This window comes from Varroa destructor, unplaced genomic scaffold, assembly GCF_002443255.2.
Source record: "Varroa destructor unplaced genomic scaffold, Vdes_3.0 BEIS01000001.1, whole genome shotgun sequence".
Taxonomy (NCBI): domain Eukaryota; kingdom Metazoa; phylum Arthropoda; class Arachnida; order Mesostigmata; family Varroidae; genus Varroa; species Varroa destructor.
In genome coordinates, this window is record NW_019211454.1 from 7320067 (window position 1) to 7338684 (window position 18618).

The window sequence follows — 18618 nt, forward strand, 5'->3', positions numbered from 1 at the left end:
GTCCGCTTTCGACCTCCTTAACCCAACCTTTTTGGTTGGCTCAAAGAAGTCTAATAAATGCACAGCTCTAATTGCTGACGGCTTAGGTACCCCGCAGGACGAGCTACTACGGTCGGACTCAAGGAGTCTTCCGCCTTTTGAGTACTGATCGAAACTAACCGTCACGATGTTTTTGCTCGAAAATATCCTCGGCCGTATATGTATATATATATGTGGTATACACACATGTGTCAGCGCGAAAACACCTGACGATGAGCAGACGATGGACGTTGCGTTGCCGTTTTTAGGTTCGCTGTAAAAGTAGACAGTATCAATTGACTTTGTCTTCATCAAATTCGAGCTTTTATATCTAGTACTTAAGCCATTGAGAATTTCTTCAGACGGCTAGGTCGTTCCAGCACAGAACAGTGTATACATGCGCGTGGTTTGGGACCTAGACTACTCCGCTGAATGTCCGTCCCTAAGCTTTTTGGGAAACGAAAGGGTCACCACTGCACCATGACAAAGACCGTTTTTGTCTTCCTTTTAGATATTTACAATAACATCTACATGTGACTGTTACTATTTAATTTCCGATAGAATGGTAATTCTATATATATTGCCTGTACACATATTCCCCATTGTCCTAATTGTCATGGCTGTTCGGCGTCCCAGGGACTCCTTTCGATATTCGAGATCGTAACTTTACGCTCCACTTCGAGACGCAGCGTCGGCGTTCATTTTTTCAAACTGTTTTCCTTTCTGAAGTTTTTTTTCTTGTCAAATACTGCGAACTACTCGAGATCTTCTCGCCGCATGAGCTTAGGCTAGCGTTGCTTTTGTTTGTTGCAAAAGTGAATATGTTTGAAAAACGCAGATGGAAAGTTGTGGTAACTTCGAACAAGTTCTGCCCTGCCCGACAGGCCGGCTGTTCATATCCCGGCTAGTTTGCTTCAATACTATGTTAACATACCATATGCCACATCCGTACCACGCCACTGCGACATCGTCGACAAATCTGGGCGAGGAAATACAGTTTAAAAGAAATGCCTTTAACGATTCACGGCGGCCCCGGCAATTTTAAAACTTCTTCAACACAGACGTACGCTACCGTAGCATGGTACGCCGCAAGATCAACATAAGTGACCGGACAATGGAAGAATATCAGTAGATTTTTAGGATTCGTTCGAACCGTTACGATTTAGCCTCTGTGTACGCGGCTGGTTGCGTGCACATTTGACTGTGCCGTACAATCAGGTATCGTTTATTCTTCGGCTGCGTCGTCACGTATTTTTTTACACGGACACGGGCAAGTAATCTCATACACAGATGAAAAGGAAAACACAGACGACAAGGATGGAAGATAGAGAGAAAGAACGAAAACACTGGACGAAGCTCAAAAGTAGATAGCAACATTTTTTTTCATTAGTTCCACCGCAATCCTCTTAGCATGCTAGCTCCTTAGCTCACTCATCTTCGAGGGTGGCCACGTTGGTTTTGCACCACTCCCTATCAGTCCCGCTCAGCCAAATCCCCAGGTGTCAAATTGGAGCATCTGGCCCTTCGATTCCTCTTTTTACTCTCACCCACTCGCCAGTATACATGTACATTCCCAGCTCGAAGGGTCTGTGCTTGTTGCCATCGAATTGTTATTCAGCCAATTAACGTCCTTCATCGAGCCATCGCGGAGCCAGGAAAAGTCCGCCGTACCAGACCCCCAACTTTTACTATACCCAGAGTTCCCTTCAAGCGAGGCTTCCAGGTTCGTCCAAGAATGCCTACACTCTGAGCCGTTTATAAAGGCTGTTTTGTCCTACTAGTAGCAGTGGACGTAAACAATCACACAACCCCATTGCAACAGTCAACAACTACTAATCCTGAGATTGTCAAGTTACCCCACCAGCTACTTTCAGCCCGGCGGGCCGAATTTGAAAAGAAGTAAAGCGGCCTGCGCAGGTTCTCAGCTTAGTGGCAACAAGAATTGTTCAACTCAAAGCCGCTGGATTGCTAGCTGGGTCGGTAGAGTTCAGTCAAGTCGCTGCAGTTATCCTGCACTCAACCCAACTAGCTCTGCTTCACCTGGGTTGGGTCGAACCTACAATCCGACTTCCATTCGAGGTTTTGCTTTTCGGCTTCTTGGGCGCTTTAGTTTCTATCGACATGACCACCTAACAGCTGTTGTGGAAGAAAGCGTATTGGCTTAGTTGGAGGACTTCGATAAACGCTGTGTTTAGCTGCGGTAGCGATCTCAGCTTATAGGGCGATTAGCGTCTAGGTAGCAAGTGGTGGAAGCAATGAAGGGGATTGCCGTGGAAACGTTCTTGTACAGATTACGAAGGAAATTAGGCACCTCCAGTCAGAGCAGGTTAGTCGGAAACGGGAAAATACAGTTACGGGCGGACGTGGCTTAGATAGATGTTAAGAGTAACCTAAAAGCGTTATTAAGTTTTGTGCTGCTGCTGTTGCTACCATCATTGTTGTCGCAAATAAACATCCTTACCTATCCCTACGGCGACTATTGTGACAAACACGAGATCATACTTGCTGACGGTAGCGGAAGCACCCATTAGGAGTCACGTTGACCACTCAACGAAGGAATCAGGTGTGATATTGACATCTCCCCCCACTCGGCTGTTTGCATTATGTACAAAGGGGATCAATAGCAGCATGGCATTTTATTCCAACTGTCTGAAAAAGAGCCAGCTATGTATTAATATGCGTATGTCTGTATGTGCCGATAAAATAAACCTTGATACATTTTTGACGTTGGTAGAATGGATAGAGGGGTGACCTATAGTGAGAAAATCAAGAAGAGCTAAAAGGAGTATTTAAAAACAAAGTCCGTAGGGAAATATTTGTTCTCGTCCGAGTAGCCTGTACATACACTATGCGAAAATTGTCGTTTTACAAAGGGTACGTAAATGAATCAGACCTACTTAAACCGCTGACGATTATGTCGTTCATGAACATATATATTCACTATGCACGATTCATTGTTTTCGCGCGAAACAAGAGGTTGTATGGAGCAAGGCAAAATCATTAATCAAATAACTCCATCAATCCTTTTTCCGCGTTCTAGCAGCTTTAGCCGCAGACGATCTGGGTCAGCGGAACATTTCGCTTTGTGCGAATACCCCAATGCCAAATGATGCGTATCCGTGATGAGCATTTGTCTATGTTATCCAGTATCCTGGACTAACTGAACCTAAACGATCAGTTTGTATGACCGCGCCATTTAACTCAATTCGACGAGTCCTGCTTGCCGGAACCCAAATTGTGACAACGAAAGAAAAGTAAAAAAGCAGTTCCATGATGAGGAAGAACAGTGACAGGCGCACCGTCGGCAAATTTCCCTCAATCATCATCCATTTTTATTATTCGGCCTTTCGTTCGACATGACCACTGAACTACTCCCGGGACGGCCAGAATGGCCCCGCGGTCAAAACATCTCATACACAACTTGTCCACTTGACGTTTTATGCCTGTGACTACGTACTTCCAAATCACTCCCAAAGCAGAAGCAGCACGAGAAGCTTATATCGCCTGATTTTTTGGCGGATCGCTACATGTCGGTTGCCGCGGCCGAAGACGCTGCTTCGACAGTCGATCTAGGAGTGGTGGAGTCAAGACTGTTGTGGGTTTTGTCGCTCGATCGGTTGCAGGCTATAGTAGAGCGGCAGCTAGTGCGTCCGTATAGGCGCTCCGAAGCGCCTCACGACCAAGTGAAGCCGAAAGCAGACGATCAGCCAGTCGAGCAAATTCAGTCAACTCGACTTGTTATTATTATTCGTTGTGAAAGAGGCGAAGGTCCGAATGGAGCACTTGGCATACTGTCGAACATTTCGTTGCCGCTGAATGAGTATTGCCACGCACATGCCGTCATTTCTCCGATGTCAGACTCCGACGTTGAAAACGATAGAACAGCAGCTCAGTTGAGGTATGACCGACTTTGTTGCCGTTGGCGCGCCGCGTCGTTGAAACGCCACTTTTGTCTAGAGCTCGTCGTTGCGGAAGATTCCTACGCGATGGAACGAGGAAAACGTGAGCGCGTAAGGCCGAATACACCAAGTCGGGCTGGCGAAGGCAGCGTTACGAAGCAAGTTAGCTGGCGTCGGCCTACGATAGGTGGAACGTCTAGTATTGCATACTTTTCTGGTTGGCGTGAGCAGAGCGGAACAGGGCTATTCTTCGTCGTTTTCCATGCAGGGACTCGTACCAAGGGTAAGTTATCTGGCAGAAGCTTTATACGAAGAAGGGCAAGGACCGAGATGGAAAATTCGTATATCGCATTGCGTTTTCGATTTAGGCAGACAACGGCGTCGGCTAGGAATGGGGTGACATCTACGGCGTATTGTTCTCGGTGGTAGCACTGCTCTGTTTCTTGTCTCTAATTTTCCCTTGCATAGCTATTCACATGCGATCTCATCATATGGATAGGTCATGTCACGAGATCCTGCGGAGCTTTTCGAGCTGGCAGAGACCAAGACAGCGGAAAGAAACAGTTAAAAAACATGGATCTACTTGGTTTCCACTAAAGTCGTTCTGCCTGCCTGCCCCTGAAGGGTGACAGGTTGCAGTGGCGTCGGCGAGTACCCCATGTGTGTGTGTCGCATGTTTTGCCGTCGTCTCTGACTTTGCCTTAGAATATTGACCTCTGTCGATGGCTTCGTCATTAACGTAACCCTGCGATATGAGACTACCACTGTTATTTCAATGACATAGTTGTCACATAGTAATGCCAACGCCGCAGTGACAGCCGCAAATAAAGCAATGTCCAATTCACATGAACCTGCATGCTCGTGTACGGCCAATATGAACTTATCATGCACTGCCATGCTTACCAGCCAAGTCAACGGCTGGTGACAACAACTTCGTGAAATTTCACACTTTGCAAGCCGCTCAGCAACGAAAACTCTGTTGTTATAGAGGACAAAAATGTGGTCGATGAAACAAAGACACTGTTTAACGCTAACAAGCCTAATCACTCGGGCAAAGTACCAAAGGGGACACATCCGTGCAGACAGACATGAACGCTCAAAGCACTAATCGTAGGCCTTCACTACATCACTATGCCTACCTTTGTTAACAGCGTAAGCATTCAGGGAGTGCAAGACTGAAATCCCGTTGCGAACCCCAACGGCTACTGGACCGTCGTTGTCGATGACTTCTAGCGGCAATCACGGTAACGACAAAACCCACGTCAGCAGCAGAAGCAACCAATTTTTCGTTTTAATTAGCCTCTTATAATTTGTTCGACCATTGAGCTGGCTGGCTCCTGTTGCCGATGACGGCATTATGCTACGCACAAAATGCGACTCAAGGAAACGTTGCCGGCCAATGCGCTTCATTCAGTGAATGCTGTCCCGACCCATCAACAGGCAAGGGCTAAGAAACACAGGACCCGCAAGCGGATTGCGTTGCTAGTCGCGCCTGTCGACTCCGTTACTACTTCGGCGCGGTAACCTCAACCTGCAGCCAGTAGCATAAATAGAGCCAAAAGCAGCTATCGACAATGTGGTTATTTTTCTGCGAACTAGCAGATTTGAGTCGGCCAGCCAGCGGGTGTTTATACACATACAAACACGAAGTAATTGCTGCTTACATTCATTAGAGAACGGATACGAACTCTGATATACAGAGATAGACAGAACAGAGGGCATGAGCTGAACACACTGGCATAAGCATTTTGACCGCGAGTATGATCGTCGCAAGTGACACGTTCTTGCTTATATCAGGTAAAGAAGGTCAGCGTCCTTTCTGGCTATTCCTGTTAATACAGCAGTTTTGATGGAAATCATATAATATACAAGCGGCAGCTGCAGCAAAACGAGCGCCAGGATCTCCCAATCCCTGCGAAGCGTGACGCCCAGTTCTCTTCAATGTAACCAGCAGGACGTTCGGAGGAATATCTACTAAATAGTAAACTACTACACAGTAGTTCAAAGCTACTGCTCGACAAATGTGCCGTTGACAAGTGGCGTTTCGCGCATTATCGCTGGCTTCTTCTGGAAATCGTATTGTTGGTTTTTCGTCAGCGAATTATATCTGGTCGTAACGAACGGAGTGAACAGCTACGCGGGAGAACAGCTTAGAAAAAAGAGGCAGGATAATTGGATAAAAATAGTTACTTATGATCTGGTCCTGTCATTTAAGGCGCGTATCGGATCGGTCATCTGACGATTTGGGCAGGATGACAAATGGCCAAACGATAAATTGATGCCTCTTGTAGAAAAAGAAATGTATAGTTACACATTTTCTTGAAGCTAGGCGAGCAACATTTTCCTTTATTCGAAGACAAAGTTTTCATTTTTCACACATGCCGGAACCCAAAAATTGCTTGCGAATGATATTTAACTTACTCTTACTAAAAGTAACATGCAATAGTCCTTTTACATATACTGGGGTCCCGTTTATTGGTCTTCGGAAAGGCAATGTTGTGCGATTCTGGGCGGTGTTCTTTAATGGCAGAAGACTTGCGCAAACTCGTGCCTTTCTCCACCTAGGTCAACATTTTTTTTAATATCATTTCAGCCAACCTACATTTAAATTTCGCCTAAAAAAAAGATCCTAGTTCCATTCTAAATGCTACATGTAAACAGCGACGATTATTTATACTTTGCAGTAACCAACTAAACTACCATAGTACTAATTTCAGTCCAGCGTTCAGATGCTAAACGTAAAATAAACCATGCCGAATACCAACGTACCGCACGCGGCGACCATAACGATTGTTACTGTGCGCTTGATCGTTGCACGACTAGTGATTTCGTGTCTGAGCTAGTAATAACAACCACACGATTGTAAGATAATCATATAAAATAATTGCCCACTGTGGCAAGTGCATTGCACGCGATCTTGAGCCACCGGGGCAGTTGGAAAAAGACGCCAAGCGCAAACTTTGAATTCGCTAATTTCTTCAGCCGAGTTGGTCGTCGTTCAACTTTTGTCGTTGATACCAGCCACGGCATCGTCGCTTCAGCAGTCATTATGAACATATATGACTTTGGTCATATAAAGTTCGAGTTTTCGCTGTTGAGTTTCACTCACTCGATGGCGCCACCGTCGTAGCCATGGATGTCCATTTTTTTTTGGTGTGTCTGCGTGCAGCGTTTGCCACGCAACGTTCCTCCGCCGTAACCGAACCCAGAACTTGCACGTGCTCAGCCATTGTTGACAGCGTCGAGAAACAAAAAGAAAATCGTTTTTGCCAAGATCATGATGGAATTCCACTTCCTGTTCTGTTCACCGCGGCAATTTGTGGTCGCGGAACCGATGGGCCGAGAACCCCAACGAGCGTTGACCCAACGGCGTAGAAAAAACGGAATTTCAATCTCAGCCATTCAGCGCTACTTACCACGCCAGTTCTTGTATCGCCTACGCTTTTACTTACGTATGGAAGGCTATTCAGATGCGAAGGCGCAGCGGTAATTTTTTCCTGGCGCTGCCATTAGGACAACTGCTACTTTCGTTACTCGTATTATAATAGTGCTTTTATGATTGCGTCATATTCGTCAACAACTTGGATCACATTAATAGCCATAGTAAATTAGAGGCAGAGGGCGAGAAGCGTTATCCGACTGTCTTTGATTGCTCCCGCGCGTGTAGTGAATGTGAGAAATCGGACAAAGGTACGACAATGAAAGGGGGTACGAGGGGACTGACTTGTAATCAATTTCCAATCGATGGTAATGTTCGTTGTAGTGTTGGTTGTCTGTCTGGCCGCCTATCAGAAATTGCTGCGATTGGCGGCTCGTAAATTGTACCAGCCAGTGAGGAGGGAAAGAAAGGACGTTGAGGGTAGGGGAGGGAATACAACGAAGGTAGGACAGACGGAGAAATTCCTATGCAAAGTTTACGAAGTTGACTTGAATTTGGCTCTCGGCGTGTTGTGGGCTGGGGAATCCAATGAGGCACAAACGGTCGCCTTAGTAGCAAAATTGTTTGTGATTACCGGGCAGCAATAGCTCGCGGAACTTGTCGTTTATTGTTGTTGGCAAGTCGACTGCGTAAATCAGTGTACTACTGGAAAATCCAATGATGCTCCATAAACTGCAGATATTAGATCGACTGATATTGGCGGACACTTGGAATAAATCGTTGTTTTATAGACCGGTAACGAGTATTTGGAACACAACTAGAGATTTCGATGGACGAACTTCAATAGATATCTATTATAACTTAATTTAAATTATCCATATGCTCATTGCAAGTTGGTTCGATGTTACAGTTAAGTAGTTCCATTAGAACTTGTTCCATCCTGTAGTGGTTTCCTATTAGCAGTCATTGAATCGCGGTGTGTATATAGATGATTCGCTTTCCAAATAAAAACAGTCAACAGCAAGCATCAGAAAATCAGAACTCCTCGCTTCGGAGGTAATTAGCAAGTGGATGAAGTCTGAAGTACGAGCGTGCACACTTTCCTCACAAGCCTCAGAAATGGATCAAAGCTCCATTTCTGAAGCTAACGAAAGATTTATTAGAAACCCATCGTAAGGGATAAGGTTGAAGCAGAGAAGTTTGCTTCCGAAATGAAAAACTCGTGCTAAGAAAAAGAGAGCAATGGCAAAAAGGGTGGCTCTTTACGACGAGCAGATATTGCTCTTTACCGCGATCATTTGTCGCACGTACGATTCAACAAGCGTAAAAGGTAATACGTAGAAGTTGTGGAACCTCTGTGGGTGTCATCTGCCCACGTAGTCACACCGCCCCAGTACTGTAAAAGCCCGCTGTAAACATGAACCTATGTATAATATGCGTAATTTATGTGTAATATGCTCGTATATTCTTGCCTGTCAGCCAGTTGAGATGATTCCTACAAGTGCTATTCGGTCTAAAAGGGTTCTCTTTTTTCGGTCCTGTCGCCGATTTGCGGCCACGACGACGTTGTCGTCGTTCAATTATCGTCATGGCCAAAGATGCTGACCGGGGCACACTATGGGGGTCACTGTTACTCCGCAACGGCAGCTGTTGAGGGTGGCTTTATATATCAGAATAAGCCATTGTCATCGCAGAAGAAGGCAGAAACTTTTTCTCTGCCTACCTGTTTTTGTAGATGATTTTCTAGCCTATTCTTATTTCGTTATCTTCGTCAACCCAGCTCCGAAGACCGTTGTCGCTGGCAGCCTTGCCTATCAAACCAGTCGACTAACGGCTCTTTTCAGCTGAACTAAGACTTCCAACTGGCTCGAACCAAGTAAGCTTAGCTCACAACCTTTGGCAGCCGTAAGCAAATGGGCGGTCCTGCTGCTTCGTGCCTGGACCGCCGCCCAAGCCTCTATCGATTCTGCCGCCTTCGAGCCGTTCTATCACAGCAACGCCGAGCGCTTGAGGTACTACCAGAACGTAGTGCTAACAATCGCGGAGAGAAAGAGAAAGGGGGAAGGGGCATAACGCGTACGACTGAAGGCATAAACCGCACGGCGAGAAGGCGGCACACAGATTAGGGTCGACACGTAGCCGTACAACTTTGTTCGTTTCTCCAGTTCTTCTGTTCTAGGGTTTCGAGGAAATGAAAGGCATCGGCAGCAGTCGCTTTTGTCGAGGCAAAGCACCGATATCGGGACTTTCATCAGCTCGTACCACTCGCAGTCAGCGGTACGTCTACCGCCGCCAATGCTGGTCGTACAGCTCGACCAAAGAGAAAACAGATATTATTGCAATTTAATTATTAGTTCTCTCCCGCTCCATAATAAATCATGCATAATTAATTGGTACTGGTCTAGCGGCTCCAGAACTACGGCAACGGTAGTAAGAAGGCGAAAAGGGCTATGGGAAACTGAATGTGACGGCACGCATAACTGGCAAGAACATTCATACGAAGTTATCCAGCGCTAAGGACATGCGTGCTTGGGTGAATTGCTCAGACACCGCACGCGTGACAGAACCTAGGAAAAGGAAATGGGCGGGGGAGAGAACGACGACCACGGGCTGCCTGGCATAGACAGAATGGCAGAGTGACGATAGCGCAAGCAGCCGAGAGACAGCAGTCTCTAACGCGAGCGAAGTACCGCTCCTAGTCGTTATCATGATGAGTAAACGACTACGGAAAAGCTACATACACTATGGCTGAATCAGTTAACTAGTTTGTGTGGGATACAGGTGAAGTATGTTCCTGGCCAATAGTAAAGTTATCGTTATTGTTAGCGATAGTTGGATGTTTCGTTACGTGGATATGGTGATTTGGAAGTTAATGTTTCATCTACGAGTTGGAATCCTATAGCAGAACGACGAATCATTATGGAATGAGGCCAGTCAGAAAAGAAGCCTTGGATATATAACATTTATAATGTTTATTTCGCGTCCGCACACAACTTAGGCGAACATACTTCGGGCTTCAATTACATATGTTTATATAATAGGCAGAAGACAAAAATCATTGAATGTATGTAACATGCATCGTCGCACTTCTCCCAAATATCAGTATCTAATAAACTGTACAAGTAATCCCACTAGTCCACCATAATAACAAGTCCACTTAACAGATCGGGTAATCTGCTCAACATGGTCTGTCACTCGATACAGTCGATGCTACACAAAGCACTCCAAACACACGTATCGGCTAATCTTCACCCACAGATTTACTTTCTGTCTATATATATAATTGGTCTCGTTACAAGCATTTATGTCAACAACATAATGTATGTATCCCTTCAAATGTAATCTATTTGAATTGCACTAAGAATAAATATCAACTCGGGCATTAGAGAAAGACATAATCTTTATGCTTCATCTGAGTCCCGTCTACTACAACATGTGGTATCCAATCTGCGGGTTAAATTGACTGACAAACGGGAGTCCTCCTAACGTCCGTTGTTGGCACCCGGTATTGGCAACAGGTGTTGGCAGAAATCGATTAGGCAGCCCGTAGAAGGGATTGTGTGGATGATGCAACGCGCTCATGGGAACAGTACCGGGTATCCCTCGAAGCCTGTTGAAGTTTTCGTAGCTCTGTGAGATGAAGTCGAAATATGTAGGAGGGGCCATTTTTGCGGGGAGCCTAGCCGCACCGGCCACCGTTGGGGTTTGAGGCACTTCGGTGTTGAAATCGTACGTCGGAGGCGAAGTCGATGATACTGAATGAGGCGAAAGACTTGCAGGGACCGGCGGGCAAGGCAGGGTCGTGAATGGAAACATGGCACGGTGAAGTGGTGATGGCGACTCGGATAGTGAGGTTGTGGATACATCCGGGCTCGCGGACTGTTGCCGTCGCTTCGATACGCTTATCATCGTTGGGCTAATTGGCTCGTTTCGAATCGCTTCCTGGCCGCATGATCGCTTCACGGGATTCCGACGATCTTCCTCACGAAAGCCCTTTGCAAAAGGGTTATTTTTTATTTTAAGGTTGGTCACGCCGGCGTTCTGGTACGCCGTCACAGCCATAAACGAGGTCTCGTGAAAGCTGAATGTCGTGAACTTCCGCGACGACATCTGCGCAATATCGCTGCCGGCGAAAATACGTAGCCGAGGAATATATTTATGCATCGAATTCAGTGTGATGTGACTTTCCGAGGTTGTGTTACTGTTTGTTAATTTCAGCTTGTTAAAACCGATCGATTGTGACATCCATTTGGAACCAAGAGCTGGGGAATCGGGATGCCGGTACAAGTTGGATTTATGCTGGGGCATATCACTTTCGTACGCTGGCAGCCAGCATTTGCCAATAAATTTGTACCTATACGTGTCAGCAGGAACGATGTCCAATAGAACGATGTAATATTGCTGGGGGTCGAGCCCACTGATCTTGAATTTGAGATCAGGGAACATCCGGCGGCCTGGCTTTGTAATAATCATTTCGGTACCGCACTGGTAGAACTCTGTCCACAGCGAACGATTCTCAAGCTCAACCCGAACATTGGCCATTGATTCATCAAAAACTTCGACCATTGGATCCATCGTAGTCATTTTGTTAGATAGTCCTTTCAAAATCGTTCCTCTTAGCGCGTGTTATTAACTTAATAACAGTGTCGATCTACGAAGAACAATAACGGTGACGAGGAGGAGCCTTACTGTGTGCTTCGGTAACACCGGCTCTAATCACGGCACGAACGGCAAAAACAGCAATGGTCAACAAAATTCAACTCACAACAGATACTCAGGGCGCCGAAAATCACATTCGGTTATCGGTGTTTTTGTTTTTACACTTTCAATAAAATTCCGACCATTGTATTCATTACGATAGTTGGTTAACATTTCATTGTGTGGCTCCGTCTGTCCATCCACTTCGAGCCCAGAGTCAACAACTATTAGCTTGGGTCACTGCTCATAGCTTTTTCAATTGTCTATGATATGGCATCGGCACCGATAGGCTCGCCAATGAATCGTCTCCTCGCAAAAGATGATGCTTACACTGTGGCTCCTGTTAAGCGAACTGAGATTTCTGTAGAGATCCTGCGGCCTTAAAATAAACGATACCCTGTGCCCTTTCCCTTTCGAACACGGGTTGTAAAACAATAGGGAGACTTAGAGCAGGCGGAATTTTGTCTTTAATCTCGCCGGCCGGCAATGCGCTTTGTCCGCAGAAGGCGGCGGACTCCAAACGCTTGTTCAAAGGTACCTAACTTAATTTCACTTAGCTCAACATGGAGTTTATTGACAAGTCTGCCAATACAAATGACCGTATCGATGCATACGTATATAGCTACAACAAAGACTATATCACCTTCAAAGACACGAATTTCGCCATAACTAACTTAGTCACTTACCAGATCACAGAGCCGAGACCCTTGCCTCAGAGCCGGCTGAAAGCGGCAATGATTTTTTTTTTGGGTATTTTTCTACTCACTTTTAATAGCTCTGTAATGCTACTACCTATCTATTAGTGTCTTATGAAGATATCGATATTATTTAGTATCCGAATAATCTGTCACACTTTGGTTTGCGGCAGGGACCTAAATATTTTGTATTGTAAAAGACTGAAATTAGAACATATCTGTCATCTGTCAGCAATGGACAATGCCGGACTATGTTTGTAATCCTGAAATAGCTTTTTCTATAAACTAAAAGCAATTGTTCCTGAAGACTGCCTAGATTAAGCGAACATCTAATGATACAATGTGTAGCATTCTTCCTTAATCGACTATAGCAACATCATTGTAGGGCTATTGCAAGGTAATTGCCCATCACGAAGCTAAAAAACGCATTATTTCTTATGTCCTAAGCGAAGGAAATTATAGCCAATCCTTCACATTGGCATTTTTTTCTCTATTACGTTTGATCAGAGGGCAGAAATGAAACCAATGCCATCCATGAAGCGGGCTGCTCTAAAGAGACTATTCGTCATTTTCAAAATAGGCATATTTATATGCTTATCTTCCATATCTCATCTTACTTACCTTACCGGCTAGATTTTCATTTGCGTTAATCGACCTCGTTGCAGCCCACCAGCATTTAGTTCAATTGATTTAAGTGCCTGAGTTTACGTAAACAAAGTATTACGACTCTAATAGTATCATCTGTACGACAGAAGCGACAGAGACATTGCGGAATCAGAATCCGATTTCGAGTCGGGACCGGGTTTTTGTCGTTTAACTCTTGCCCCCCCGTCTAACATCACCAACTAAAAGGTCGTTACCGATAACGTACATGCTTCATGAGCAACATATGCCATCATTCGTCGTGTTATCTATCCATTGAGACATCATAAAAGACGAGCTTTACGTTAAAGTACCGCTTATTTTATTCTAATTTAAATTTGCCCCATCAAGTCATATAGATCTGCCATTTATGATATCGTATGAAAGCTAGTAAAGGGTTTGCAGATGTTATACGCTTAGTATTAGGAGTGCATAGACATATATTTTTTTTTATGAATTCATGGTCAAACGTTTTAAATTCTCTACGAGTGTTCTATGTATATTCAATTGTCAAGTATATATAATTTTCACTGAAATAATAATTACCAAATAAATACGAATAATTGTGTTAAGCAATTGTTCCTGCTTTGGGCAACGTGAGACCCAGAAAATATTTTTCTCATATTAACATGTTTGGAAAATAGATTTGTATCTGTGTAGCCAGACAGCAAAATTGGCCAATGCTTTGCAAGAGAAGTCAAAATACGCAATCGTTGAAAACCCATTCTTGACCTCACGAAGTCCACGTTACCCCACTCTGTCCTCTATCATCTGGCTGCTAAGTGCTAAAGAGATCCTTGTTCATTAGTTTTAATGGGACAGCCATTGTATATCCGACTATACGTCTACTATCGCCACAGTTACAGCAACTGTTGGCAGATTCGTATCGGAGAATGATGCTTTCGGTGACTGACGGTCGGCAGACCCCGAAGAAGGCCCTCATTTGAACCTAGTTTTGTACCGTGAACGCGGCCTGTATCCATTAGTGAAGAGATTAGCTCTCGTTCCCTTGAGGTATTATCGCTTGAGTGCGGGATTACCGCTTAAGTATCACGAGCTTATTCGACTTCATCTCAACTGGTTTCCAAGTAGGAGCGTTTGAGGTGGAGAGAGCGCCTACAAGGCCAAAGCTGCTAGCCCAGTGTCCAGAGCCTATAACCCGTTCTATATACTTATTCGAGCTATAAAGGCAATAGTTGGTCCGGTCATGCCGGTAGTTGACGGAGTGGAGTAAGGGCAAACGGCTCTTATTTCTAACTTGATAACTACGGTGGAGAACAATGTAGAAACATTGTTCTCCACCGTAGTTATCAAAAGGAAACAGTACGGCAGATAAATTTTCTTTATTTCAATGATTCCACTCTGTTCTTTGACAACTTTATATCGTGACGATAAGTTACAGATTACTGTAGACATGTTGAAAGTGTGTTGATATATAGTGTCACGAGAACCCATGGTTACACCTTGCTGAACCCGCTGATGGGGTAGCTGTAAACTACTGTTCGGACGAAATAGAGATTATTAATGGTAATCTGAAATGCTGCACAAGACCATTTGCAACAGGTGTTGCAAAGCTTCAATAACTTGATCGTGCTCTTTTTTGTACCGCAATTACTTCTGCTTTTGATGCCATTGAGGTAACCCAATATGTTGATTTGCATTTGTGTGTCCCGCTCCCTTCGTATTCAGAGGGCCCCGTTTTTTGTCGACTTATTAAAATCGACTAACCTTCCTTCCACATACGTTACGTATGTAACGCCCCATCGCATATGTTCTAACACTGCCAGTTGTTGTTTGTTATCTATAAGGCCCAACGGACGACACGGAGCAGGAGAAGGTTCTGATATGCATTACACCGAAGTTGTCTCTCGCACTTCTACATCTATACAGCGAATCTACGTGTAGCCTTTTTCTACTTACGTTTGCAGGGCGAATTAAGTTCCTCCGAATTCTCTCGACAGCGTTATATTGACGAGCTCCTGCCTGGAGTCAATCTGCTGTCTGACACGCGCGCCTCGCTCTAACTCACGAAGCCTACCGAGGTTCCGGATCTCTAAGTGCTGCGAATTCGTCCCTGATCCTCGATTTCATGATGTCGTGTTCTAGAGGAATGAACATCCAAAAGAGTATACCGCACAACATCAAGAGATTGTATGGAGTAACCGACCTCCAATTCTTGCTGTAATTGAGCGGCAACTCAGTTTTAACTGGCTTTTTGATCGCGCAGCGGCGCCGACGCGCGTGAATTCAAACGATCCATCCATAGTAGCAGGGGAGACCGAACGAGCCGAGTTCGGGTCATGGGCCGGGTTGGGCTGATTGTTCTGGACATCGGCTCTCAGCTCGCGCCTGTCTGATCAGCGGCAACTTCAACCGTTTCGAAGTCGAGCCGCCGTGGGAGGATTAGCGCAAATTCACAAATTTCATGCTTACTCAGAGTTGCTCGAAAAGAGCCAAAGATTTCGTTGCCTGTCGATTTTTACGTTCGCTCTCGTTCAAACATTCGCGCGTTTCTCTTGCATACTATCTGACTCACTTTATAACAAGTAACTCAAATACTGCTAACCATCATTTCGTTGGGTGCTTAATCCCTTAAGATGTGTTGCATGCTAGATAACGAAGAAGTAGTCCGTCACCGAGAAGCAGACAGGGTAGACGCTACGATTTCACGTAGCTAGTCAATTAGGATTAAGAACATGTCAACGTAGGCCCCATTTTTTCATACATAAGACACCTATAGAAAGTTGCAGAAAAGCTCAAAGGCACTTCTAACGATGTCACTATAGAAGTAACTGAAAATCTGTTAAGTGGACTCGGCAAAGTGGATGTTATACTTAGGCTTGTAGTAGTGCTGGAAAAATATGTCCTGTTCTGCATGATGTTAGTGTTTGACGAATTTTATTTACAACGTTTGTAAGTATATTTTCAATGAACTTATAAATTGTATAATATGTGTAAATAAAATATTATTTTTCTCTAACTTGCACACATATATACAAATGGTGTCACTTTTGCCCAAATTTCTATTACTATAAGGTACTGTATTAATTGTCCTGACATTAAGTACGCCTAATTGAAAGATAGAACCAAATTATTTATGGCTCTTTTTTTTTTCTTCGATTTTCAATATTTTTATTTGATCTCAATTGAACATGATGTATGTAATCATGTGAAATATACGGAGTAGGGAGTATTCTATTTCTAATAGCCATTCATCCGGTCACTCAGTAATGCTCGTGCAATACACAGACGAAGTGTCCCTACCAATTAAACGCTCGTTCATTTGGTGGGATTCTGTTTGGCAAAACATCTCTTGCCTTCAGATTAGATTATTTAGCCGGCTGCAACAATCGTCGAGTTCGTCTGTTCCCGAGCAAACCTCATTCTCTGCGAGCACCTTTTGGTACCTCATCTATATAGCATATATTAAACTAAGGTCGGACCGTCACAGTAGCGCCAGGCTGCAATCAATTTCTACACGAAGCAAAACGTTTGGCCATAAACAAACTGCTAGGGACGGCATTATTTCATCCGCATCGTCCGGCTAGCAATGCAGAGCGTATCTGCCGCTATACGTATGCAAAAAAACGCACATACACGCATACATATAGAAACACAGATATATACGTAGAGGTTGAGGGCGGTGGGGGCAATGAAGCCGCCTCTGAAAAAGGCCGCTGTGCGTTTGTCTCACCCTCGCTAAAGAACGCCGTGGTATTAGCCTTGTGCTCTCGACCTGAGCTGTAAACCCGCTATGACTGAAGAAACCACTGAAGATCGTAGTCTATAGGCAGTCGATATTGGCCCGACTGTCGTTTTGTTCAAATTGGACCGCTGCAATTGGCTATTCGACCCGTCTGCTGCATTCACCCGGTTATATCAAGTTGTAGACCCGTTCGGTCTAGTAAAAGCCAGTCGGGGTCTAAGTGATACTGCCGAACTGCGCCTTTCGAGAGCTCACCACATCTATCGGTAGACACCGATGACCGCTCTGATTTGCGATGCTTTGCATGGATCTGAGCCAGCACTACTAACATTTGTGAGCATCACAACTTTTAAGACAGAGAGCAGATATACGGCAGTATCAACATTGATTGTTGGCATCGGCGGAATGGTCCGTCAACAACGTGCCGTATTTCTAGCAATGCCTCTACTCGATATAGAAAAAGGGGCTATAAGCGAGTGGCACGATCTCATCAGAGGATCGATTCGTCCTTGCGGCTGTGATTGATGCTGCTGCTGCCGCTGTCGTGGTCGTCGTCGCCGCTCTTGTTGATCGTGACGACTGTTTTAAACAGCAGCTATCTCTTGCTCTTTGTATGCGGCAAACTAGAGTAGGCGCCAATTGCTGTTTAATCTAGATAGCTAGGTCTGACCAGTTTCTTCTGGTCTCTGTTGAACCTTGCTGTTCGGCTGGTCTTCCAGCCTGTGCGAGTGGGCGCAACTCTTCATTAGAGATGTGCGTGTGTAGAAACGAGGTGTCTGTATCGCAACTATCGACAACTACGTCGATGAGACCCGTAAGGATAATACAATCGATGAAGTTGCTTTCTTTTATGTCGTAGCTCTGGTTAGGTAGATCGCCAGATTGTTGCTCTGTGGACGGCCTCTGCTGTAGACTCTAGTCACAGATACCATCGCTGGTGATCTTTCTGCGGCAGCATCTGTTGGTGCTGCAGCTCTCTAAAACAAAAGGTGTAGCCGTATTGGTCTTAGCTCCATCCCGTCAGATTTCTACGTTGGGTCTCAATTCTGAGATTTGCCGCTGCACTGTCCACGGCACTACACTATTTGGCCCATTGGCGCGGCGAGCGACGTGAAGTCGAAGCCTATACATTGCTGCGGCGTGATAGTGCTGTTGAAGACAGGGTCGAAATTCACTCGCACGTCGATTTAATCAGGACAACAGCAGCAGCGGTGGCCGTAAAAGGAAGGCGGTGCTGTGATGGAGTCAGTCATCGAAGTTTACTGCGGGTAGCTATTTACTTTTGCTGGCCTACGCAGACTTCATCACTCAGCCGCCTGTTATTTGTTCGAGGTTGTTTACAGGTATCTAGGTCAAATGAGATGGCTGTGTGGCTCCACTGACAAAATCAGCCGTCTGCTTGCGATGACGACAAATAAAGCATCCGAGTAGCTTTCGTGTTAAAAAGGAAATGCACTTCATCATGCATCATGGCTCTAATCGGATACGAAAGTAACGAGTAAATAAGGCAAATACAAAAGATGAAAGGCGCAGTCATCCTGCTTACGTATTTTTGCCATACTATACATCCGCCAATATATA

General features: G+C 45.0%; 2 protein-coding genes across 11 annotated transcripts in view; one reads left to right on the forward strand and one right to left on the reverse strand.

Moving 5' to 3' along the window:
- Positions 1–18618, forward strand: part of LOC111255482 (band 7 protein AGAP004871-like) — a 376186-nt gene that overhangs the window by 320322 nt on the left and 37246 nt on the right. The window lies entirely within an intron of this gene.
- On the reverse strand, positions 10250–12351 carry LOC111255483 (T-box-containing protein TBX6L-like). The gene has a single exon (XM_022817498.2). It carries the CDS (start codon positions 11878–11880, stop codon positions 10723–10725), a length of 1158 nt encoding a protein of 385 aa, XP_022673233.1. The 5' UTR covers positions 11881–12351; the 3' UTR covers positions 10250–10722.

Coding starts and splice junctions, on each gene's coding strand:
- LOC111255483 (XM_022817498.2), bottom strand. CDS start 11,880: ATGACTACGATGGATCCAATGGTCGAAGTTTTTGATGAATCAATGGCC.